At 33.4% G+C, this 25962-nt stretch overlaps 1 protein-coding gene across 3 annotated transcripts in view; it reads right to left on the reverse strand.

Moving 5' to 3' along the window:
- The window catches only part of TPK1 (thiamin pyrophosphokinase 1), a 506842-nt gene that overhangs the window by 191826 nt on the left and 289054 nt on the right, over window positions 1-25962 (reverse strand). For all 3 annotated transcript variants that reach the window (XM_031939305.1, XM_031939306.1, XM_031939307.1), the window contains one exon: window positions 22306-22401. In XM_031939305.1, the coding sequence (XP_031795165.1) occupies window positions 22306-22401 (96 nt within the window). The remainder of the gene's footprint in view (window positions 1-22305; window positions 22402-25962) is intronic.

The following is a 25962-nucleotide window of genomic DNA, read 5'->3' on the forward strand; positions in this document are numbered from 1 at the left end:
AATAAGCAATATCTGTAAATTAGTCATCAAATTCTTCAGACCAGAGAAGCAATATGATTACTTCTCATTTCCCTATTGTCTGCATTTACAAAGGCCAATCAAATAAATTAAATCGATTACATTGATCAAAAGATCACTGTAAGCTGAGAAGCAGAGAGGAGAGGGGAGAGGGACACACCTTACCTTTGAATAACTGCTAAAGCTTACCAACAATCCATAAGTAGTATTTCTAAGAATAAGTGAACATAAAGAAGAAAAGGAGAAAGAGATAGAAGGGAGGAGGAAAAGGCAATTAAGCAACTGATAATGGACTTAGCAAGACTAGACTTCTTTTTTAGAAGTTTAACACAGAGGGCTCCTAGAACTTACAATGAAGTACTCACCCAACCTCAGAGTTTATAAAATATGTAAAAAGCCTCAAGTAGGCAAGTATTAATTTAGCTCACCTAGAGTATACACTATTAGGAATTCAGCAAATATTAGGCAGGCAGAACAGCAATTAAGTTGAATTAAAAGCCACCTCAATTTTTCCAAACAATTCTTTCCTATTTGAGGAGGGCTCTGTTTTAATAATAGGGAAAATAACTCCCTCTATTAACACAGAAAGATTTCAAAATATATTTACATAATGTGTAGTTCAGGTCTGTCATAAAAAAAGGAAAAAACCCTCACAGGGTGATTAAGTAGAAAAGGTCATAAATTGGCAATCAGAAGATTGACATTCTAGATCCTCAGTCATTATACCAGGATAAGTAGTGATTCGAAAAGCAGGACAGAATCTTAATCTAGTCCATGTTTGCTCCCCTGATTCCAACTGTAGATCCTACTTCCACAGACCTAAAGGGAGATAGATGCCCTTAAGTGAAAATTTTCTGGAGTTCATTTTTGCAGCATCCAACTCTGCCCACAAACTTGGTCATTGATTCATGGCTGTTCATGAATTTGTTTTCATTTTCTGGTATGGCCATTGACTTCCTGGAGGGAAAACAATCTCTATTAAAGTAGCTAAGGCCAAAAAAAAAAAAAATCCTAAATTGAAATTTACATGTAAAGGTTTTAGTTTTCTCATCTGCAAAATAAAATAAAATTCTAGGGTCAAACTTGGCTTCTCCCCTGATTCCATGGACTATTTTTCTATCTCAACTTCTACAACCTTCTCTTTCTTCTTTCCAATTGTTGAGTTCTAAACTCAAACTTCCATTTAAGAGAGCACCCATGCCAGACATTCTCAGTTCACACAAGGCTCAATTCTCCACTCTCTCTCTCACCTTCCTTTTATATGTTGTTTTCCTCCTTCTCACTGAAATTCTTTAATATGAACTTTTCCCAAAGTATGATTTTTAAACTCTTTCAGAGAACATAAATGATCTCCTGTGTTTTCTATAGCTTTCAATCTCCACCTTCTGCAAAAGCCATGTAGCAATATATGAATTTAGATAGTATGTACTCCAGAATAGAGAGACATTTCAGTTACTTTTGTGGACCCAGAATATGCTTAAAGGTGTTTCTGGCACCTGGACTGATTTAGGAACTTTTTGAAATTCCACCTGGGTGGCTCTAACCCATTAAAGATTGGAAAGTGCAAGTCAAAGTCCTATTTATAATTAGTATGATGCTATTATCTGAAACAATAAAAATTTCCTTCTCTTCCTGTGATTGCTTACCTCCCAAATGACACACCAGATAAATCATAAATGAAACTTGGGGAGAAAAGTCGGCAGAGCTCTCAGATGAAGTTTCCAAATCTGAGAAAAGACTTTCATATTTTTCATGAAAAAATTCTGTAATTTTTATATTCATCTTTGCTCAGCTGGATTTCCTTCCCTGTTATACAATACCAGGGCTTGCCATGTCTGTTCCCAAATTTCATTTATGATTGATTTGGTGTGTTATTTGGGAACTAGCAATCATAGGGAGAAAAAGAAGTCTTTATTGTTTCAGATAATCTCTCATTACCAATTACTTTTATTTTTCCTAAAGAAATACATTCAGCTCTTGGAAATATAACATTGAAAATATGAGTATTAGAGTTACCCTTAACACGAAAAGTTTAAGGAGCTATAAAAGAAAAAAATAAAGATACGCAGATTCAACAAAGATTGCTCAGATGACTTGGGTTCAAACCTCAGATCCACAAGATAATGAATTATATTTTTTCAATTAATCATAACATACTCATTAGTCTCACTTCCCTAATGCATAAAATAGAGACATTAATGATGTCTATTTTGTCTAGCCCCTAAAATAATAAGTTGTAAGTTTCAAAAATTTTAAAGCACTATGGCAATGTAAAATATGACTTTAAAAAATTATATAACCCATTGGAAAGAAGAAAAGTAGAATGTTCATTGAATAATCGAGTCCACAACCCAATGAATAATTTCTTTTCATTCATTCCTCATACCATAAAATGTTATAGTGGGGTAAATCATTCTTAAAATCTAAAGAAAACAACATCATCATGCCCCTTAATTACCAACTAATAGCAAATGAATGTAGCCCAAGAATGTACATCAAAAATATAACTTTATACGTATGCTGGTTTTCGTATATTTGGACTTAATATTTTATTTGGATTAGATGTAATCTAATTTGTGAAACAAACTTTCCTACTGGAATTTTATTTTTTCCTTCAAAGTAAAACATGTAGTTGTTTTAATCTAGAAGACAAGTTGGAGATAATTTGATCCTCTCAGAAAAAAAGCATCAGGGCAAATTAAGCATTATAAGGCAATTTTTTTGTTCTGGTTCATGTTTATACCTTTATCTGATGTGATTCCTTTACAAAGCAGCTTGTTACTTTTCTTAAAACCATCATGTTGTTCACTGTTGCTGGTTGATAGACTGAGGTCAGGGAAATAGCCTGAGTGATAGAATTATTTTCTTTAGATGTTTAAGTTTAAATTTAGCTGAAACAGATTGTGTTTTGTGAAGAACACTGAAGGGTAACAAACTCTCTACCCAGTAAAATAGTTCAGGTTACTAAGGACTATGTGTATATAAGAGAGGAAAGAGCAAGAGGGAGAGGGAGGAAGAGAGGAAAAGGGAGTGGATGAAAGAATATGAAATAGCATATCCTAGGTGGATCTTTCTAGTAAATAGAGAAGATGATTATGTGTTATGATTTCAAGAACATAAGGAAAAGCCTCTACTCATAAACATATCCTCTAATAATTTAATATCTAAAATCTCACTTTGCTAACATTTCTTTGTGTAAAGAATGAACAATTCTCTCTTTAAATATGCAAAGTTTGGAGGGAAGCATATAATAATTATAGTTCTAATATTTAGTGAATAAATTTATCAAGTTTTCCTACAGGGGAGAGTGGATTGAGCAACATGAGAGTAGATGATTCTGAAAGGATGATGCAATGAGGGAAGATGTAGTACAAAAAGGGAGCTGAGATAAATGGGGACCAATGACAAACTACCTGTTTTTGCAATTTTGTCAATTTTGCTACTCTCTAAATGCTGCAAGTAAACCAACCACAGCAAATCCAACAAAGCAACTTGAAAAGAGAAATGTAACTAGGATGATTAAAAAGCTTCCTTTTAACTTTCAAAGATCTGGCCTGCATTGCACTGAGGCCTGAACTGAATAATGAAATTCTCTGCTCTGATAGTTTGATGCTCTAATTTGAAGACAGAGGACCCTTCAAAGACTGCAGAGAAAGAACTCTAGTATGAGTAAAAACAAATGATCTGACAAAAGCAGTAATAGTAGAGCAAGTTTTAATAAGCCTGTAAAATATAACCTCAGTGACTGGTGCAAAAAAACAATGAGTAATTGAAGAAATTGTCAGCCTCATCTTATGACATTTTGTTGTGGAAGAAAACAAGGAATATAGCTAGTTCTTGACAACTTGTGCATACTGTCCTGGGGGGTTCCTAGCATATGACCACTTGGAATTTCATTTCACAATCAATGAGCCAAGTCTGGAAAAGGTTGTATCAGAGAATGATAAACACTGTATGTTCCAATGGAAAAAGGCATTTCCAGGCTGTCAAAAAAAACAGGACTTGTAGAAATTTTTCCTCTACCTACTCACATCCAGAATCCTTTCATTCTAAAGTAATTCGACTATACAATGATTAATCACCAAGCATACCAAAGAAAATGCAGTATCTAATGAGAAAACTGAATTTAAAATTTAAATCACAGCAAATAAGTATAATATATGGAGAAAATGTGCTATCTGTAATATTCACCACTCCCAAAAATCTCTTTTCCACTACTTTTCCATATATTTTCATTCCACTACTTATTTTGCTTCCTTCCCCAAATGTATCTTGCTTCTTCCTAGTGTATGGCATTATAAATGCAGGTTTTTGACAAATTTGGTTAAATTCAACAAACATCTATGAAATATCTGCTAGATATCCAGCAATATACCAAGTGTAGAGAGCTAATTTTAATAAGACATTATAAACTGTGTATGTGAGAGAAAGATAATCAGCAGATTGAAAATACCACTTTTATTTTATAAATTGTTTTTCTTACTTTCTTGCTTAAAAAGCAAAAGTGGCTTCTAATTAATAGTAGTCTAACATCCAAACTACATAAGGTGGCATATGGAATTCTACATTGTCTTATCTCCAATTTATCTTCTGGACTTTCCATTATGACCTTCATTCCATTTGTGTGGGTCAATTGTTATTCCAATTGAAAAACACAACCTGCCTACAGTTTGCCCTGAATACCACCTTCTCTCCATTTCACTAGATGATCCTCAAAATTCCATTTTCATTTCTTAAAACAATGTATTATTCTCAGTCTTAGAAAGCTCCATCTATCTCTCACTACTGTCCAATATAATGTCCACTACAGTTTGTGCTTCCAATATGAATTTTTTACTTCTTTTCTGTTTTTAAATTTCATGAAATGCTTTACTCACAACATTCCTAAGAAGGATATGGGGAAAATATTATTACCACCATTTCATAGTAGAAGAAACTAAGGCTATCAGAGGTAAAGTGCCTTGGCCATGATAATTCAGCTAGCAAATATCTGATAAAGGAAATCGGGTTCTTGACTCCAAACTCAAGGTTATCCTATTACAAGCAGCTGGTTTATTAGTTAACTTTTTATGTATATGTATTTTATCTCCCTATATAGATTACATGTGCCCTGAGAACAAAATCTGCATCTGATGTTGCTTTTATTTTTAACTTTTAATTTCTTTTTAAAATTTTGAACTCAGAAAAATAAGTATTTGTATATAGAAAGAACAGAAGAGCTCTATATGAAAGTTTTGCTATAAAGTGACCTATTCATCTGTGTTCACTTCTCAACTTCCTTCTGCTCTCTTCTGTCTTTTGTAAATCGTTGACTCTTTTTTTCATCTTTTATTTTATATTAATATTACTACTCAACAAGTCTCATCTTGTCATAAGACCTATCCTACAGCAAAAGCTCTAAACAAGTTGATACTTTGACTATACCTATAAATTATTAAACTCTACAAAGAAGTTGGTCTTCTGAAATCATGACTAGTCACTGCATTGATGTAAATTTCAAAGTCTTTCACTTATTTTCCTAAAAATGAGTGGTTTCTGATAAAAATTCTTGGTTTTAGTTTTATCCATCTTGGAAAGGGCTTTTATATATCCATATAAAAACTATAAGATAAACTTTAATCTGAGGAAGATGTAAAGGTCAATTGATTATTTTGGAGGATATATGTAAATGTTTATTTAGCACTAGCATATGGTTTATTATTTAGCTCATGAATAGTATAAAAATAAGTGTTAGCATTTCATTGTTGTTTGGATTCTCCTTGATCTTAAGCATAGTTAGAATTGAATGAGAGTTGATGGAGACCAGAAATACATTTAAATATAGCTGACTTTTAATGTTTCTCTTTCCTTCCATATTTGTATTTAAAAGTTTCTACTCAGATCTTTTCATCAGGAGTGCTTGAAAGTCCTCTATTCATTAAAGATTTATTTCTTCCTCTCCAGAACTACACTCAGTTTAGCTGATTATGTTGCAAGATGTTCTGGGATGCAAATATCTTTCAATTTCTGGAATATAGTATTCCACACTCTCTACTCTTTTAATGAAGAGGTTGATAAATCTTGCATGATTCGGAAAGTGGTTTATCGATATTTAAATTCTTTGTTTGCTTATATTAGTTTTTCTATTCCACCTCTTTTACTTTCCTCCTATTCCTTCCTTCCTCCTTCCCTCCTCTTATCTAATAGACACACACTCTCTACAAGCTCGGATATTTAACCATGATGTCCCTAGGAGTTTTCATTTTAGGATTTTTTTTTTTCAAAAAAGTATCTGTAGGGGGAGGATTCTGGAAAGATGGAGCAGTAGGTTGATAGATTTCAAGCTCTCCAGATTTCCCCCACAAATGGAATAAATTTGTGTCTCAAGAAGAACAAAGACTGGGGAAAAATCAAGAATACTTGGGGCAAAATAGGGGTCCATAGGTACAACCCAAAAAGATCTTAAGAAAGACCCTGGGCTCTGAATTAAACCATATGAAGTGCAAACACTTCCAGGATAGCTCTACAAAAATACCAAGTGAGGAACCCTGCTACTAGCTGGCTTTGGCTGGAGCCTTAGCAAAAGTTCAGCAGAAACTCACCTCCTGGACTGTTTGTGGAGTCAGGATCTCAAACCTAGGAGACTGAGTGAACCTTGGCTAATCAGGAATGCTAGGTCCAGATGTGCTGCAGGGATACAGCACTAGGTAAGGAGGAGCCAGCAGACCTGGTAAGTGCAGAGGTAGTGGGACAGTGATGCTGCTGGCTGTAGGCACTTGCTAGAGGGGAATGCATTTGTTTTGGGGTTCCAGGTCAGAGGGGAGAAGTGAAGGGAAGCTTGAGGCACTATCCCCTTATTCCATGATTAAAGATATTTACACAAATATCTCTTATTTAAAAAAAAAAAAAAAAAAAAAAAAGGAACCAGAAAAGAGGAAAGAACTCAATCATAGAAACTTATGGGAACAGGGAAGACATAAATTCATTTTCAGATGAATTTATTCACTGAAGTAAATAAAGCTTCTATCCCAAAGAGTTACATGGAGTAGTTCCCTGCTCAGAGAGAATTTATAGAAAAACTAAAAAAAAAAGAAAAAAAACCCTTAAGAATCAGCTAAGAGACATTGAAGAAAAACTAAAAATAAATAAATACCCTCCAAGAAAAACAAGAAGATTATAAAAAAAAAATTGGTTAACAAACTACAAAAGTGTAGTGTTCTCTTCTTTTTTATAACATAAGATGGTTCTCTCTGGGAGCAGATTTCTCAGGGAGGTTTTCAGGAGGCAGCCTTAGTTTCAGTTCAAATCAATAATCACCTCAAATGCAGCCAGCTGATAAAATCCAAATGTTTATTTTCTCCTTCCAAATCTTATCTCTTTCCTTGGGCCCGGTTAGCTTTCTTAGAGGCCTATCTCTCTGCTTGGTTCCAAGAGCTCTTGCACAGCTTGTCTTTTTTGCTCTTCCAGCTTCTGCCTCTAGCTCAACTCCGACTCCTGGCAATCTTCCAAACTGACTAATTTCATTAACTCAGCTCCTTTTTATGCTCTTTTAGAGGTGTGAAATCAAAGGTTGACTCCTCCTCCAAGAGTGGGATTATAGGAGATGTGAATTCACAAAGTTACAAAGTTAACTGTGTATCTCCCATACTTGTAAACTTCAATGTGTGAGCCAATGTGTGAATTCTCAAAGGTGCAAACACAAGCATTATTTCTATCAATACTAGTGACTTAATACCTTGTAAGGATTTGCTCTGTGTGAACCAATAAGCATTGTATCAATTCCATTGAGTTAACACTAGGATTCTAACAGAAAAGCATATACAGAGTCTCAAGGATGAAAATAACTCTGTTCTATTTCTTCAATCTTTAGAATCTGTTTTGTTTTTTCTTGGTGTCTCATAGTTTCACTGGTTTCCCCTTGCCCAATACTATTTCAGAATGGGAAACATCTTAGAAGAAAAACAACAGATCTAAAGAACAGATTAAGAGGAAAAATAAATAAGAATAATTGGATCGCCTGAAAGGTACTGCACCCTCCAAAATCTATAAAAAAAAAAAAAAAAAAAAATAGGAAAGGAGGTATGGGTGGACTGGGAAGCAAAAAATGTGGGAAGAAGACAAGGGAAGGCTCCATGAGTGGGGCGGGGGAGAGGCTAAGTAATAATATATTTATGCAATGCAAGTTAAGCAGTAGAATTAAAGCAAAGAGTTAGCAGGGATAGGAAAAATATATGTATGTGTAGGTGGAGTTGGTGTGTGTATGTGTATGTGTATGTGTGTGTGTGTAATGTGTATGATTATATATATGGTGTGTGTGTGTGTTTGTGTGTGTGTGTCTCCTTTCTTACCTATAGTCTGCTTGGGAGTGATGGGAGGAGGATGAAAGAGGAAAAAAAGAATAAAGTAAAAAAGATATGCAGCAGAGAACAAAAGAACAATTTACAAATTAAGTAAAGAAAAGACAGACACATGTAAATATAATTTCATATATATATATATATATATATATATATATATATATATGTACTTTTTTGAACTGATAATTTGTAGTCATATATTTTGAATCCTCCCTTATGTTCTTCTGGGCACATGACAATGTTCTCTTTATTTTGTATTTCTTTTTTTTCCTAATAAATTAAAAAAATATATATTTTGGATATTTTCTATTATTGTGTACATAACCTAGATCTATTAGATCTGGACAGTTTTCTTTTATGATTTCTTTAAAATCATATCCAAAACAAAATTACTAACTCTGAAAGAGCAATAAAAAGGGAAGGTATTTATGAAGATGTTTTAGATTGTCTCTTAGACAACTGTGCAATGATTGAACCAATTAAATTATATAAACGTATGGAACAATGAAAAATTATTTTACATAATATTGGGTAATAAGTAACACAGAATAAAGTGAGCAGAAATGGGAGATTTCTCCCATTTCTGTGTAGAGAAAAACAAATGATTTTGAAAGACTTAATAAGTCTGATTAAAGTATTACTCAACCTTGGACTTATAATGAAGCATGTAAACACATTTCCTGACAGAGACCCAGGGGTAAAAAGTCACACACTTTTGGACAAAGTCACTGTATGAATTTGTTTTGCTTAACTATGCTTATTTGTTACAAGGTTATTGTTGTTTCCCATTTTATGCTCTTGATTAATGATGTATAGGGCTTGGGGAGAAGGGAGTTAGTACCAATGAAACAAAAAAAAAGAGTTATTAAAGTATTTTAAAGAGACACACTCTTTCCTTTATTCTTAAAATAGAGGAAGTCTTGGCTATTTGATGCTCTTCTTCCAAAAGAGGTTCCTTTTCCCTCTTTTAGGTTCTATAAACCCAATAATATAAAATTCCACATGTCTGTAACCCTAAATGAATATCTCTAATTCCTTTGTACCCTATATAAGCTTGAACCTATATTTAATTAAGTTGAGACTTAGTCTGATACTTAGAAAATTATAGATGAAATAGTACTGCTGTTACTTCCTCTGTAGCTGCCTTAGAAAAATTTCTACCAAAGACCAGACATATGCCCAAATTCTGGCAAAAAAGATCTTTATTAAAAAAAAAAAATCACAAGACATTTAAGGCTATGCTTGATATTAATATTTATACTAAGAAAAACTATCTGGAATCATTACCACAAACTAACTCTTCAGTCTCATCTAATTAACCCTTTCTTTGGCAATAAAAACAATAGCAGCAGCAACAACAAAAAGAATCTTAATTTGATCTACAAAATCTCAACAAAGCTGATGAATTAAATCATTATTGTTTACTATTCAGGTTTTTTTTTATATGTTTTTGAGTTAGTGATATTATCTTGCCCAGCTTTGGTAGCATAAACATATTATGTATAAAAGCAATTAATATATGTGCTACTCAAACTCACTACAGAGCAATCCTTAAGTTTTGAAATTTAGAACAATATAAAACACTAATTATTAATTGCTCCTCTTTCAACTTCGTTGTATAATAGCATGAACTTTTTAACTGAAGTCTTCATGTTTGGTGATCAATGCACTAATATTATAATATGCTTTTCAGTCTGCATGGAAGTAATATGATGATGATGATGGTGATGATGATGATGATAAAATATATGAATAGCAATTACTATGTGCCGGGTACTATGCTAAACATTTTACAAATTATTATCTCATTTGATTCTCACAATAGTCCTGGGAAGTAGGTGCTATTATTATCCCATTTTATAGTTGAGGAAATAGAGGAAGTGGTGACTTCCTAAATCCAGGCCCAGTGCTATCAGCAAACAAATAAATAGAGTTTAAATGCCTTGCCCAAATCACACATTTGAACTCAGGTACTTCTTACTTCAAGCCCACTACAATGCTTACTGATTTACCCGACTGCCTCAACTTATAATGGCAAATAAATCCGCCTAAACTGTACCCACAATATTGTAATGGTCTTTAATTTGCTGGTTGCAACAGGATAAATCAGTCAGTCAGTTAATCAATAAGCATTTATAAAATGCTCACTAAGAGTAAGGCAGTCAGCTTTAACTCGCCCATTTAGGAAAAAGTTGAAGAACCTAGAGGCAAAAGCACATTGCATCATAAAGACAGGAGTAATTTTATTTTGTTTTTACGTACTGGATGTAATTTCAATTAGAGAAGATTAAATTGAATCACTGGTTTACATTTTTTTCTAAATTGTATAGTGTTGGTTTGACAATCTTTATAATGTCTAATGGCAATAAATGAAAAATCAAGTTATACACTTTTCTGTACTCACATAAAGTTCATATTCTGATATCTTTGGGTTTCAGACACAGCTCCCTAGAGAGATACCTTGCAGTTACTTATTTGATCAATCCATTAATCTTCCAATTCCATAATCTTCAGGCAAAATAAATGTTAATAAGCAGATATGGAGGATAACATACATGCCAGGGTAAAGATATCTTGTTCACTTCATTCCTACTTTGTGTAGAGGGGTGAGCATTCTTCCTCCTCCTCTTCTTTTTTTTTTTTTTTAAATCAGAAAACACTAGAATTGACCATAATACAGTATGGAACTAGTTATCAAAGAAATCTGTGAGTCATAAGAACTGAAAGATAAGTTTCCAGGTCTGAGTAAGGAAGTTAGTCTCATCAAGCTCTTCTTCCACTAGTGTATCCTTGATAGAACTCATCAATTGACTTGCCAAAATGTCCCAACGTATGTCCCTTTTGTTCTCTAGCCATAACACTTACATACAAGACAAGTAAACAAATTCATTACTTTTCTTTTAAATTGCCTGGTTATTATTAATAATAACAATCATCAACCCATTTATTATCATTTCTTAAGGCAAGTACCCAAAACTTACAATATTTCTTTTCTTTTTTTTTTTTTTTGGCTGAGGCAATTGGGGTTAAGTGACTTGCCCAGGCTCATACAGCTAGGAAGTGTTAAGTGCCTGAGGCCAAATTTGAACTCAGGTCCTCCTGACTTCAGGGCTGGTGCTCTATCCACTGCACCACTTAGCTTCCCCTAACTTAACAATATTTTTAACTGAGCCATCACCATCCCTATTAACCCTCCTCCAAAAAAAAAAAAAAAAAAAAAAAAATTGAAGAGGGAGAAATTTTAGAGCCTAATAAGCAATGTCAGGCAATTATTCTGTTACCTGCAATTACTTTCATAATCAATCCTAAGATAGAGCCTTTTTTTTTTTTTTTTAACAGTTCCAACTCTATCTGTCTGGGCCATGCTGAAACTTGGAGATAAAATGGTACTTTTCACATAGGGTCAGAATGCCGTCCTCAATGGGGCATCTGTGCCAACGAAATCTCTAATCCTGAGCATTATGATGAACATTTATCTGCCAAGTAGGCCATCAAACTGAGATTTCTAGTAAGTAGATAAACTTCACTCTTGTCCAGGGGCCATGTCTGTTCAGACATGGAGGGATTAGGCGCTACAGTCTCTAAGGCAGTAGACTTTTTAAAAATATATTTGTACCAACACCTCCTGTGTTACCTCAAAGCCATAGGCTTATCTATTTCTCCCTTGTTACACAGTGGTGAATTTTTTTGTTTTGTTTTTTTTTTTATAAAGACTACTGATGTTTTAGGAGGAGGTACAGAGGCCTTTTTTAAGACATGGCCAAATGATCTAGACAATAAACATTCAAAGTGACTGCCTGCTGCTCTGTTTGAAGGCCAGAAATATTTCTTTTTGTATTCTCAACTTGCCTCATGCTTGGTTGGCACAATTCTTGCTCTGAAGTTTGAAATCATGTGTACTCTTATTTTTAAATTCCATATATATTGCAAGGACAATAATAAACTGAGTAATAACGTTATTACAGGTATACATCATCTATCTTCCTAGAAGCACGCAGTGCTTTCACATAAATTATCTCTTTTATTCAAGATAATCTCCCTAGGCTTGTAGCGGGGGAGCTGGGGAAAGCAAGTGACACAGGAGCAAGAAAGAAGAAAAAGAGAGGTTGAGGAACCTGCCTAAAGGGAAACAATGAATCATTTTTACAGGTGAGGCCAGAATTCTTCATAAGCATGTCTTGATATACTGCTGTCAAATGAATTGGAAAGATAGTGCTTTTAATAGTTTCGCTTTCCATCAGCCTCCCCAAAGTCATCAGGATTTATTGTTGTCAAGGTACAATTCCTATGAACATTTCCTCAACTTTTCTACCTCAAAAGCATTAGTAGTTGGGGATTGGGCCACGTTCTACAGAAGCCAACACTGAGGAGAGATGAGTGAGAAGGCATGATTTGAAGGGCTCACCCAGCTCAACTTTTTGCATCAATGTAAATCCTCACATTTGCAAGGAAATATAGTTTCATTAAAGCTGAGCCTTAGTGCTGGAATCTGATAGTCCCAAATTTTAGCAATCAATCTTCAATCAAGCATTTATTAAATACCTTTGATATCACCGGCACAAATACTTGGCAAAGAGGGAAAGAGACAAAAGACCTCAAGGAACTTATATTGTAATGAGCTTCCGTTGCCAAAGTAATATTGGTTCAACAGTAATATTTAATATTAGGAACCTTGTAGAATCCAGAGAGATATAGGACTATGGCCTATGGATAGCTTTAAAGTTCCATCTCTGCCTTCAGAGCACCATTAGTAGGTGCCATAAAGAGATCATTGGCAGAAGGCCAGTAACAACTGAAATTAAAATAAGTAATAGGACTGAAAGTTGGACAAAAGCACAAAGTACGTTAAGATCAAGATTCTCTAGGTTGATACTTCAGTTCAATAGCTGGGACTGAGATCTGGGGAAGGGCTAGCCTCTGCTTCCTAACTACTTTATGTGGCATGAAAAATCAAGACTCAAATATTTTGGTCCAGCCAAAGGAAAGTATTTTCCCTCTTTTATGAAAGACTTTGACCTCTTGAGAGGAAAGGTCTTATGTGAATACCAATAAATGCACAGCTATAGCTGGGCAGGAAAAAAAAAATCAATCAAGATGTGGCCTAGCTGCATCATTGTGCCATTTTTTATCTTTCAGACTATCAGAACACATCTTTTTCCTTCATTATTTCTTCATTTAAGGGAATTTCTACAATTGATTTTGGGGAACATTCAGAGCAAATAAAATCTCAGAGCAAATAAAGCCACAGCTTCTCAAGCTAAAACTGCATCAGAAGGGGCTGCCACTTGTCCCACCTTATGGCTTCAGAGGGACATTACCAAATGAAGCATGGGGAAGGCAATCAATTAGGAAGTATTTATTAAGTGCTTAAAATGTACTGAGCTAGGGATAAAAGAAAAGCATAACATTCCCTGTCATCAAGAAGTTTACATTCTAATAAGGTAACAGCACGCATATTCAAACACACACATATATATATGCATATACATATATATAATTATACATATAGGATATATACAGTGTGACTAGAATCCTTAATTCTATTCCTCATCCAGTAAAATGAGGCAGACTTAAGTTTTATAAACTTTCAAAAATATGGGTAGCTTTTCTAAATACCTATAGTTGCCATATGTATTTGGGGAAATAATATTTTGACTTACTATAAAATAATGTAAAACTATCCTCATATTTTTTTTTTTCTGGGCTTTCTTACTGAGCACTTTAAGATATCCTCAAAATGGCTGCAATGGGAATTCTGTTCATTTGTATTTAGAAATGCTCAAAATATTATGACAAGATATCTACTTATTAACATCTTTAAACCATAAACATACCAAAATTTGCTAAGTTTGTTTCCATTATGTGAACTGGATTTTTTTTCCTATTACTAATAATGTTGACATAAACAATTTCCTACCTATAGCAAGATTCTCATCAAAATGGTTCATTAAGAGGTTTAGGGAAGAAAAATCAAAATATTGAGCAGAAGAAGAAAAAAAAAGATAAGACTGGGGAAAAAAAAATAAGGTCACAGATCTCCCCAAAGGAGGAAAGTCAATATGAATAATTTGTGTCTGGCACCAAGAACTCTATGAAGGATGTACTATTAAATATTAGAAAGGGATATAATTCTATGAAAATTGAATATCATGAGAATAACTCAAGAATTCACACTCTCAGATTTTATTTCAAACTTTCAGATCATCCTTAAAGATTTCCCTCTAAAGCAAACCAAACATGTGGAAGAAAAATCAATTAATGAATCCAATGATAAGCAATTATGAATTTCTTTCTATGTGTTTGATAATGTATTCAGTGCTGGGGATACAAATACATAAGGTGAAACAATCTGCTTTCTAGAGACCTAAATCTTTAAAAAACCTAAGAACACATCCAATTCTTCTGACACATATCAGAATAGATAATCATGTTCCCCAAAAGTGCCTTTTCTCTAAGTAAAACAATACTAGTTCTTTCATGTGATCCTCAAATGGTGTGCTATCAAGGCTAACATTCCTGGCCATTTGTTTTCCTAAACAGATTCCATCTTATTCTTCTTTCTATTAAAAACTGATTGAAATTTTTCAGATGTGGCTTGATCAAAGAGGAACATTTTAAGATGACTACCTTCATAATACTGTAATTTCCTTGAAGGCTGGGACTGTTCTTTGTTACTGATAAGCAGTGACTGGCATATAGTAGATACTTTATAAATGCTTAGGTGAATGACCTAAGTCCTGGGTATAAGGATCATTTAATATTTCATTTCTTTTTTGGGAAGAGATGCAAAGGGGCTAGGTGAGAGTGACAATATTTCACTGATAGAGGGAGTCCTTCAGAGAAGTAACAATCTCTACTAATGAGGATCTATAATTGTTTGGCAGTTTTAAAGAATTAGACGAAACATGTAGAAGTTAAATTCCCCAAAGTTACACAACCAGTAAGACTTAACATCAGAAATGAGTCTAGCTACCTATCCACTATGCTACAATGACTTATGTTTCATAATGTCGTCTCCCACTTCACACAGCTTAAGATTTTATTAGCCTTACTTATTAGCTATAATGAATTATAGACAGAAGACAACACTGCTCAATTTTTCCTTTATTTCTTTTTTCTCTATGAATGAAAATGACCTTTGGAATGGAAAAGACAAAAGAAAAATTAATGGAGAATTCATACTCAAGTTAAATATAAACAGGGTAAGAAGATACTTAGCTGTCCTGTCTAAGCTTGATTTCAGTTACTAGCAAAATACTATAGCATGTTATTAAAAGTATGATATGCAAGCACTTATCAAATGAAACACTGATCCCTCAAGTCCATCAAGGGTCCATCAAAAACAGTTCTTGCCAAATTAACCTCATTTTGTGTGATTATTAGATCACAGTAATGTTACAGATTATTATCTCTGAATTTCATCAAAGTATTTGGTAAAATCTTTCTTATTTCCTTGTGGCTAGGATAGAGAAATATGGTTTTGACAACAGTCTATCTGATCGAATTATTAGAACCCAAAGCATCACTAGTGGGAAGATCTCTGGCACAGCATTACAGGAAAAATCTCTTTGGCACTGTGCCATTCAATATTTTTATTAATTAATTATAGAAAGAATTAAATGACTTGCTTAGCAAAGATGAAAAATAACAGTAGTAACAGGGGATTACATAACATGTTAAAAGATAGTATTCATCATGGTCTTGAATGGCTAAAAGATATACCAAATATAGTAGAATGAAATTTGAAAGAACAAATGTAAAGTTCTACATTTGGATTTAAAATATTAGCTATACTTCTGGAATTTGATGGAATTTGACTTATCTTGCCTTGGTTCTCTAATGTGAGATAACTGTCCAGTGATTAAAAAGTACACATTGTATTGAATTACATCATTCGTAAAATTCTTGCTATAAGGAAAAACAGGAGGAAAAAAAAAGGAAGCTGCTATTAAATGGAAGGTTCACAACTTCTCTTTAGGGAGGAAAACAAAAGAGATGGAGAATCTATTCAATCATTCAAAGAAAAGAAATACCATTTCATGGAATGATCTGTCACTTCATGTTGAACAATTCATATTAACAATTTTAAAAAGATTATCATTGAAATAATAGTAATTTACACATCACTAACTATTGCATAAGAGATAGAGAAACTCTATGGAGAACTCATTAAGATCCTCCAACATATGCTTTGAATTATTTATCAAATTTTGCACAGCTTTCTTTAGCCTCATGCCATAATAGGAAAGGGCTTGCTATTTCAAAATTATATCTGGCAGGAATAGTATAATAAGGGCATATTTAATGTTGGAAATTCTTAACATCAGGTTGTAAATATCTGCCCTCTGCAAAAGCTATATCCCATTTAAAGGAATGTTGACCATAGAGACCAAGGACATATTTGTGTTTTCTGTGACACCTATACTGTTGTTTCTTGACCTTCCATGATTTTATCATGGGGGTAGCCTAACAAATTCCACAGGATCACACAAATAGTTTGGGGTTTGGGATTTTTTTTCAGATACCTATTTAAGTGAGAGAAATTAAATTAATCCCAAAACAGGAATGGTAATTCTGGTATATTTATATAGCTACATTTATATGGGAAACTACATAAAAGATGAAAACTAAGCAAATTTTATTGGGATCAGAAGTAGGAAATTAGGAACAATCTCAAGGATATGTTCAGCACTCATCTCAGGATGTACAGATCTGGCAAATGAGAGGAAGTGGAGAAAGAGTTGGGACAAAATGAAAACATAACTGCCCAAGTAAGATTAGATTATTCAGATGAGAGCAAATGGAGGAACCAGAGCTAGAATTCCCTTTTTTTGAAGGATATAACTAGAAGTTTAGGAAAAGGCTGTCAGTAACCTTTAAAGAGAGGGGATCACCTCCAGTTGAGAGGTCAGTAAAGACTTCTTGGAAATAGTTGAATTAAACTCAACAAAGTAGAGAAGGTAAGTGGATTCTAGAATGGATTTCATTTAAGACAACTGGAATAGACTAAAGAAGATGAAAATGGGAAAGAAGTAACTGAGGAAAACCTTATAGCTCAATAAAATTGTAATAGGAACTAAATCACTCCTGAATCTTTGCAAAGAAAACCCCAAAGTAGATCACAAAGACTCAGGTATTACTGAAACAAATGAATAACAGCAATATGAAGGCCAATAGAATGTTATAAGGATAAAGAGGGATACTGGAGGCAGGCTACAGAGGTCCATAGAGAAATCTTACAGCTATCTGAATTTCTACTTCAACCTAAAAAGAAAAAAGTAGATTTTTAGAAGTTTAAGGAAACATTCTTTGTTTTGTACTGGACTTCATAGTCTTTGTTTTCATCTCCAGTGTGTACTAAAGCATCTGAACATGCATATATACTTTAAAGATTCAGTCATATCAGCATGCTACTCAGATAATGCATTATTCATGTATGCATTATGGATAAACAATGTGAGAACTTGAAAGTAGAGCAAGTCAAAACTGAAAAAGTCACCAGAATCAGAGAACTGTTTTGTGAGAGAATAAAGCTGAGAGTCATCAGTTGTCTAAGAAACAAGCAAGACAATGTGGCAAGCAAAAATATAAAATGAAATTAAATTGATTTTTGTTTTGAATTTTGGGCAAAGCCTTATTGAAAAATGGCACAATCTTTGGAAGAAGCAATTCGGGGAAACTGTATTCTTGAGATTTAAACTTCCTAATTAGCTCTTACCTCCATAATTGAGCCAAATATTGTCCTTTCTATATACACACCAGCTATTAGAATAGAGGAGAAGCTATTAAAGTTTGCAAAGCTTGTAAACTTTCATTTATTTCCTTCTTTCCAGTCACATAATTGTCTCACTAGTTCAAAGTATGATGTTTAAAAAGTTTGAGAGGCATAATTTCTGGATAATTAAACATTTTATTAATTATACTAATGATAATAAAAGGGGCCAATGACATCCTTGAATGCCAAATTCTCTTCATGAAACACACTCAAAATTTATATGCCCTTGAAAGAGTGTCTGTTCCTGATGGTAGCAATCAATTAGTTAACAATTAATGAGAGAATGAATATTATAAATGAATGTTATACCTATTCTAATGAAGGATTGGAGGACTAACTTTCATTATGTTATTTACTTCCAAAATCTCCCCTTCTCTCCCCCTCAGTCTTGGGTAATCTAATCAAGAACTTATTCCCAACTAAATCTGAATAGAACACAATGGGGAGGAATTCACCTACATAACATGGTCTAGATGAAGTAAATTTTTGGCAAAGGTTAATCGAGTCCTTTAAAGTCTGGTATTCTACTTTCAAGAGGCAAAAAGGTATAAATGAGAATATCATCTATTATAGTGCTTTGTTGTGATACTGCTATATATTTCAGTTTGCCAGTAATATTAGCAGTTTGTTCCTAATTTAATTTTTTAACCAGATTTATTGTAGCGTTTATTGCAGAGTTAATCCAAAGTGTCAATGTAAACTTAATCAATTTTGATTAAATAATTTTTTTCAATTTAAAAATAAAAGGATGGGCTTCGAACAAGGAAATAGGACAAGGAAAAATCCTGGAACTCCTCCTAATTGGGTTCTCTCAAAGCCCACATTAGCTCTCAGTTCAACTATCAAAGGCTTTCCTAACTAGAACCCAAGTTTCCAGACTCTTCCTTAACTAATCTGACTTCCACATAATCATAAAAATAATATCCCTAAAGCATAAATTTGACCATGTCATTCATCTGTGCAACTCCTCAAGGTTACATTACTTTTTTTAAATAAAATAAAAACTTCTCAGTTAGAATTTAAAGCCCCACTACTTGGATATAGCCTATATTTCCCTTAACAAACTTTATTATCCATCACTTCACTTCATGGACTCTGTTCTCCAGCTATACTGGACAACTTACTGTTCCCCTGTGCTTCTGAAAAAATACCCACAAGACTGGAACGCACCTCTTTAAGCTTTGTTCATGCCTCAGCTCGTATGTCATTTCTTGCAGAGAAGCTTTTCTCATATCCTAAATTGTTAGTGGTTTTTTCCTTCCTAGAATTGTATCTGTGGTTACCTGAGTAAATATTTTATCTTCTCCCAAACTCAGCAGAAAGAAAACTCCTTGAGGACAGGGACTCTGTCATTTGAAAGACTTTCTCTCTTTGTCTCTGTCTTATGGCTTTCCTGGTTTCCTTCAATACTTGAGGTTCAGATCTCCCATTATGCAAGAAGCTTTTCTTGGTCCCTTTCTCCTCTGCTAATGCCCCTCTCTGAGATACCCTAGATTAATCTCATATATAGTTGTATGTACATAATTGTTGACATATCATTCCCCCATTAGAATACAGGCTTCTTGAGGTCAATGATTATAATTGCCTTTCTTTGTATTTTCAGTGCTTAATCTGCCACCAGACTGCTAGTTTGTGTTTAATAAATACCTATCAATTTAAGTACCTGACATCTAGTTTTGCTCACTGTAGGTGCTTAATAAATAGTTGTTGGATTGGATTTCTTGTGCTACACTTTCATGTAACTCATTCAACAAGTAAAAAAAATTAGGTACCTCATGTGGGATAAAAAGTTAAAGACAAATGAAAAACTATGGTCTCCAGTTGCAAAAAGAGTATAATAGGAGGAAATATGAAGTATGTGAGAATAAGTATAATACAAAGGAGAATCTATCAGTAATCTTATTACCCTATCCCTAACTTTTGTTAGTCACTTTTTTTTCTTCCCTCTTACCAAATAAAACTCTTTAAGATGATATCAAAACACTCACAAAATGGTCTGTATTATCTTTCCAGTTTTATTTCTCATTATTCTTTTAAATGCCTCATACTTCTGCCATAATGAACTATTTGTTATTCTGCACTTTCACTTTTCATTCTTTGCCTTGGTTTCTTTAATCCTAGTCTTTTAAACCCAGATGTAAGTCCCTAATACTTGTGTCCTGGCTCCAACAATTTCCATTAACTGGATTTTCAGTTAGTCTATAGCTGTGTTAATAAAATATTCATTATTCTTCATAATAATTGTAATGTGCCAAACAATGCAAAAATAATCATTTCTGCCATGTCTGGGATACATAGAATATGAACTTACTTAGAACCTCTCCTATTGTGGCCGAATGGTGGAGGAGGAAACCCAAAAAACAAAATAAAAACAAAAATCAACTGATTCTGGACTCAGAAGTCCTTGTTAAAAACCTTAAAATCTTTCCTGTGATGATCTTGGGCAAATCGCCTAATGTTAATGTGTTACAGGAGCCACATGCTAGTGGCTGCTGGGGATCTAATTCTGACCAGCACAATGGATCCCTTCATGTGAGAGGATGATAATGATAGAAGGAGACTGAGAGGCAGTTGCATTCTCTGACCTCTCTCCTCTTTCCTCTTGCCTCCATTTATTTCATTCCCAATTCACAAGCAACATTTGTGTCATTAAAGGCTGATTTGTAATTCCTTCAGGTGTGTTATGATTCATAGCTGTGGGGGCTTTTGGAGAACCAACCTGCCCCTTCACACTTAGGTGTGGTCCTTAACATTAATGGGTCTGAGTTTCCTCATTTGTAAATTGGGAGTCAATTTGTAAATTGACTAAAAGATTTTTGAGATTCCTTCCAGATCTAGATTATTATATAATCTTATGATATTTATGTTTTCCCAAGGTCTTAGATTCAATTCCATTCAGCAAAATCTCTCTCTCTTTCGTATATATACGTACATATATATATATATATATATATATATATATATAAATAATGACATTTTCTCAGTTTCTGGGGTTACAGATAAGATGACAGAATATCTGCCTTCAAGGAACTTCTAGTCTAGCAGGAGGAAACAGGAATGATAAAGATACACAAATAAAAATTATATATATATAGTAGTAAGGACAAAAGAAAGATTCAGAACAGTATAGAAATTTGATGAGAAAGACCACTTCTAACAGTATGGATAGAGGGATTTCAACAGGGAAAAACTGAAAGTGAAATTGAAGGCATTATGTAGTGATGGAGCACATCTGGGAATTCATGACACCAAATAAGGCAGAAGAAAAGAATAATTAATAGCCATTATTTGTCTGGGAAAGTATTTAAATAGATGAGTGGAAAGGGGGAAAATGCAAGACAGGTGGAATTAGAGTTTGCAGGATCTAACTAGAGTTGTCATACAATGAATTCACCAAAGAGATTAAGAAGAAAAATAGGAAGTGTTTTCCTCAACCATAGCTGTTGAATGTGCAAACTTGAATAGTCAGCAAAGTATAACAGCTTTCATTCAGAGATTACAGTACACAATTTGAAATAAGTCAAAGAAGAGTATCCATCATGGAAATTTTTGGAAAGGGTTCATAGTCCGTTTTTCTTATGAATTTCTTACTTTAATTGTATTTGCTTTTTTTCCTCCAACCCTCTCTGAGTGGCTTCTCTTTGATTTGCAAGGGCAAGACTCATCTGCCAAAGAGATATTAAGGCATAGTACTGACAACAGAACCCCACTTGCAGATGACTTCACTATTCATTCAAATGCAATGAAATGGACTAGGCAGAGACTTCAAATCTATTTACATTCTATTTAAATAGCTAAAAGCATCTATAAATGCAATAATTTTTTAATGGATTTTGAAAATACATTTGTATACTGGTGATGATACCAAACCCAAATCACTCTTTGACCATTTTAGTCAGTTCATTAGAGTAGATAACAGAAATTCCCCCGGTCAAAATAAGAAAAGAAAATAAAAAATAAAAAAAATGTATATTCATTTGACTAGATATCTCAGGAAATTTCATTTGAAGTAAACATGAATGTTTCTTAATGTACTACGGCCAGACTTAAAAACATGAATAGCTGTAGTACATAATTATTTCATTTCAGTGAAACCTTTAAATAACTCCCTGTACATTTTTGGGAACAAAAGAGTAAACACTAGTTAATACAAGGTATAAGACAAACTTATCTTACCTGTAGGTCCTTTTCCACTATCTTCTTCTGAAGCACTTGAAGACATTTAGTAAAATCAGTATAATCTTGATCAGGAGTTGAAATAAGCTCACATCCCTAAATATTAGAAATGATGGAGAAAGAGGTACGGTTGGTGATAAATTCATCTTTATTAACAAAATCAAGTGTAATTTAAAAAAACAAACAAAAAACATGATAAAATTGTTTTAGCTTATTATGCTAGGACTGTTTTTCAACAACATCACTGTTTTCAGGATCTTATATTGAGATCTTCAGTGTCAGTCACATATGACATTGAAACAACCTGCTAAGCTTTGAAATGATCATGACACTTAATTTCCAAAGGCATAAACTACAACAGTCAAATGGCTGAAGTAGCAACATAGATGATTATGCCTTAATATTAATAATATGTCAATAATACTTAGAATTGAATAAGGAAATGGCAAACTACTTTAGTATCTTTGCCAGGAAAATTCCAAATTAGATCACAAAGAACTGAAGATGACTGAAAACAACTGAAGAACAACAAAAATGGTTAGAAGAAAATTATTTGAGGATAGTGAAGCTCACTCAAAGACAACAATCAAACTTTCATCAAAAAGTTCAAAGAACTTTTATAAATACTGTTCAGAATCCTTATCACATATAAATACAGCAAATGAGGTATTAAGGGATGATGATTTTCCTGATTCTCCAATAAATACAGAATTCAGGGAAGTATCAATTTACCCTTTTATTTGACCATGTGATCAAAATTTTTTTCTTTATTCTTTTTTCTGTCTAAAAAAATTACATTCATATTTAAGCTTGAATATTTTTATATATCTTGGAGTATAATTGTTAATTTTATGCATGTAGAATGTCTTCTTAATGCCAGATGTCACAATATATTTTGTAATATATCCTGGAATATATATGTATCTATATATAAACATAAGTATACATGTTTTCAAATATATATATGCAAAAACGTAATGTGATCTAATTAGCTCTAATGAACTCAGATAACTCATTATGTTTAAATGATGTCTTCTAATGTCATGTCAGTCACAGAAGCATTGAGTACAATGGGAGTTCAGATTTTTAATTCAGAACTAAAACAATCTGTAGTTTCAGCTAAATAGCTGAGTAAGGCAAAGTTAAATATACTTACCATAAAAACTTGCCATTCAAAGAGTTTTCAAGGACAAAAAAAAAATCCATTTGGCTTCTTAAATTACAGTAAGAACTATCTGTGCTAGATTTAGAGGTTCCTCTACCCCTTCAAGGTCTTTTTAAAGGTTTCTAGCTAAAATTCTGCCTTACTCATTTATGATTCTGAACTACACTATAGTGACCAATAAGGAAATTACTCATCATTCAAAAAATATATTATGCTTTAAAAATATTATATGCCACCTTTAAAGGATTGTCAATTTCCATTCTCCAACTGTCAACACACACACACACACACACACACACCCCTCACCTTTAAGTGGAACTGGAATTTACTATCACCATCAAAACATGGAAGATAAAAGCCAACTGAATATTGTGCTTACAGTGATACTAATACACGAAACAGAAGAACAGAAAAAGAGCACTACCTAGTAAGACATAAACAAAGACTGTTCCATGTTCTTCCAAGAACAATATTCCAAATCACAAATAAATGGAAGCTCAGTGCTGACAGAAAGATATCCGGCTATCAAAAGATGATTATCTTCTTTAGACATTGATAGATGAGAAAAAAACAAAAACCAAAATGACAAAACCCTAGCAAATGTAAAATGTTTTAGGATATGATATAAAACCTTATTAATGAAACCACTAATGTTTTACAAAAAGGTATCTAATTTGGATAGGTGGAAGTCAACTAGAAGAATAAGGATACCTTTGAAGAATTATAGTTGTTCTTCCCTACTGTGAAAGGAAAACTCACCTATGACCACAAATAAATAGTGAATAGATAAATCTCTACAATTTTCTGACAGTCTTTTTTTGTTCACCTTTTCAGTTTTCATTTTTTGTTCAAATCTGTGATTTCAAAGTCTCTCCACTGATGAAAATTACAAACTTGTCTATGTTTTATAGTCTTGAAAAACTGTTCCTAGGCACTAGAAAGTTGAGACTTGCCCATCACAGTTTAATCAGAGGCTGCACTTAAAGCTAGGCATATTTGAAACCAAAATCAGCCCCAAAGCCTGTTCTCAAAATGATTCTCATCCTATCTCAAATAAATTTCCCTAGGTACAGGTTGCAGATAATTCTCTAGAGGGGTTCTTAATTGTTTTTTGTGTTGTGAAGCCCTTTGGCAATCTGGTAGAGCCTGCTAGTTTATTCTCAAAATAATGCTTTTTTAAGGGAAAGGGACTTGTATGTGCATGAACATTTGTGGCAGGTCTCTTTGTAGTGGACAGAAATTGGAAACTGAGTGAATGCCCATCAATTGGAGAATGGCTGAATAAATTGTGGTATATGAATATTATGGACTATTATTGTTCAGTAAGAAATGACCAACAGGATGATTTCAGAAAGGCCTGGAAAGACTTACATGAACTGATGCTGAGTGAAATGAGCAGGACCAGGAGATCATTACATACTTCAACAACAATACTATATGATGATCAATTCTGATGGATCTGGCTATCTTCAGTAATGAGATGAACCAAATCAGTTCCAATAGAGCAGTAATGAACTGAACCAGCTACACCTAGTGAAAGAACTCTGGGAGATGACGATGAACCATTACATAGAATTCCCAATCCCTCTATTTTTGTCTGTCTGCATTTTTTATTTCCTTCACAGGCTAATAGTACAATATTTCAGAGTCCAATTCTTTTTGTACAGCAAAATAACTGTTAGGACATATATACTTTAACATACTTAACATGTATTGATCAACCTGCCATCGGGGGGGAGGGGATGGGGGTAAGGAGGAGGAAAATTGGAACAAAAGGTTTGGCAATTGTCAATACTGTAAAATTACCTATGCATATAACTAGTAAATAAAAAATTATAATAAAAAAATTAAAAATAATAATAATTTTATTGCAAAAATTAAAAAAAATCATAATTCCAAAAGAAAGCAATTATATTTAGGTATAATTACCAAGTCATATATTTTTAAATTTATAAATTTACAAAGTTCTGCTCTACGACCACTTCTTACAGAACAATTGTTGATTGAAATCAGTAGAAGATACCACATCAGAATGAACCCATAACACCCAAGCCAAGATGGTAAAATGGTTCCTAAATTTTAGATATCTCTTTGATTGCCCTTTCTGGCCCTTTTCTTTTATCTCAGTAGAGTTTAACTATCTATGCTTTCTCCCTTTGCCAGTCACTGAACTCATGCCTTCCATGTGAGCCTATCAAAATTTATTAGCATTGAAATCTCTTATGAACTCATTCAGACTCAGTTAAAATAATTGATCACAAAATTTGTATTTTGGCTAGGGGCAAAACCTTAAAATAAAACAATAATCCTTATTATAGATTTTCACTCTAACAAATTATGCTAATGGGAAAAGTACTGTTTTCAGCAAGAGGTCTACACTATACTATACCGTGTAGACTTTTTTACTTCATCTAAAAGTTATGGCTAGCCTTGTCTGGGAGATTACTATATCCAACAGAAGTAGAAAAAGGATAAAGAACTGAATTTAACCT

Source organism: Sarcophilus harrisii, chromosome 5 (assembly GCF_902635505.1).
Source record: "Sarcophilus harrisii chromosome 5, mSarHar1.11, whole genome shotgun sequence".
Taxonomy (NCBI): domain Eukaryota; kingdom Metazoa; phylum Chordata; class Mammalia; order Dasyuromorphia; family Dasyuridae; genus Sarcophilus; species Sarcophilus harrisii.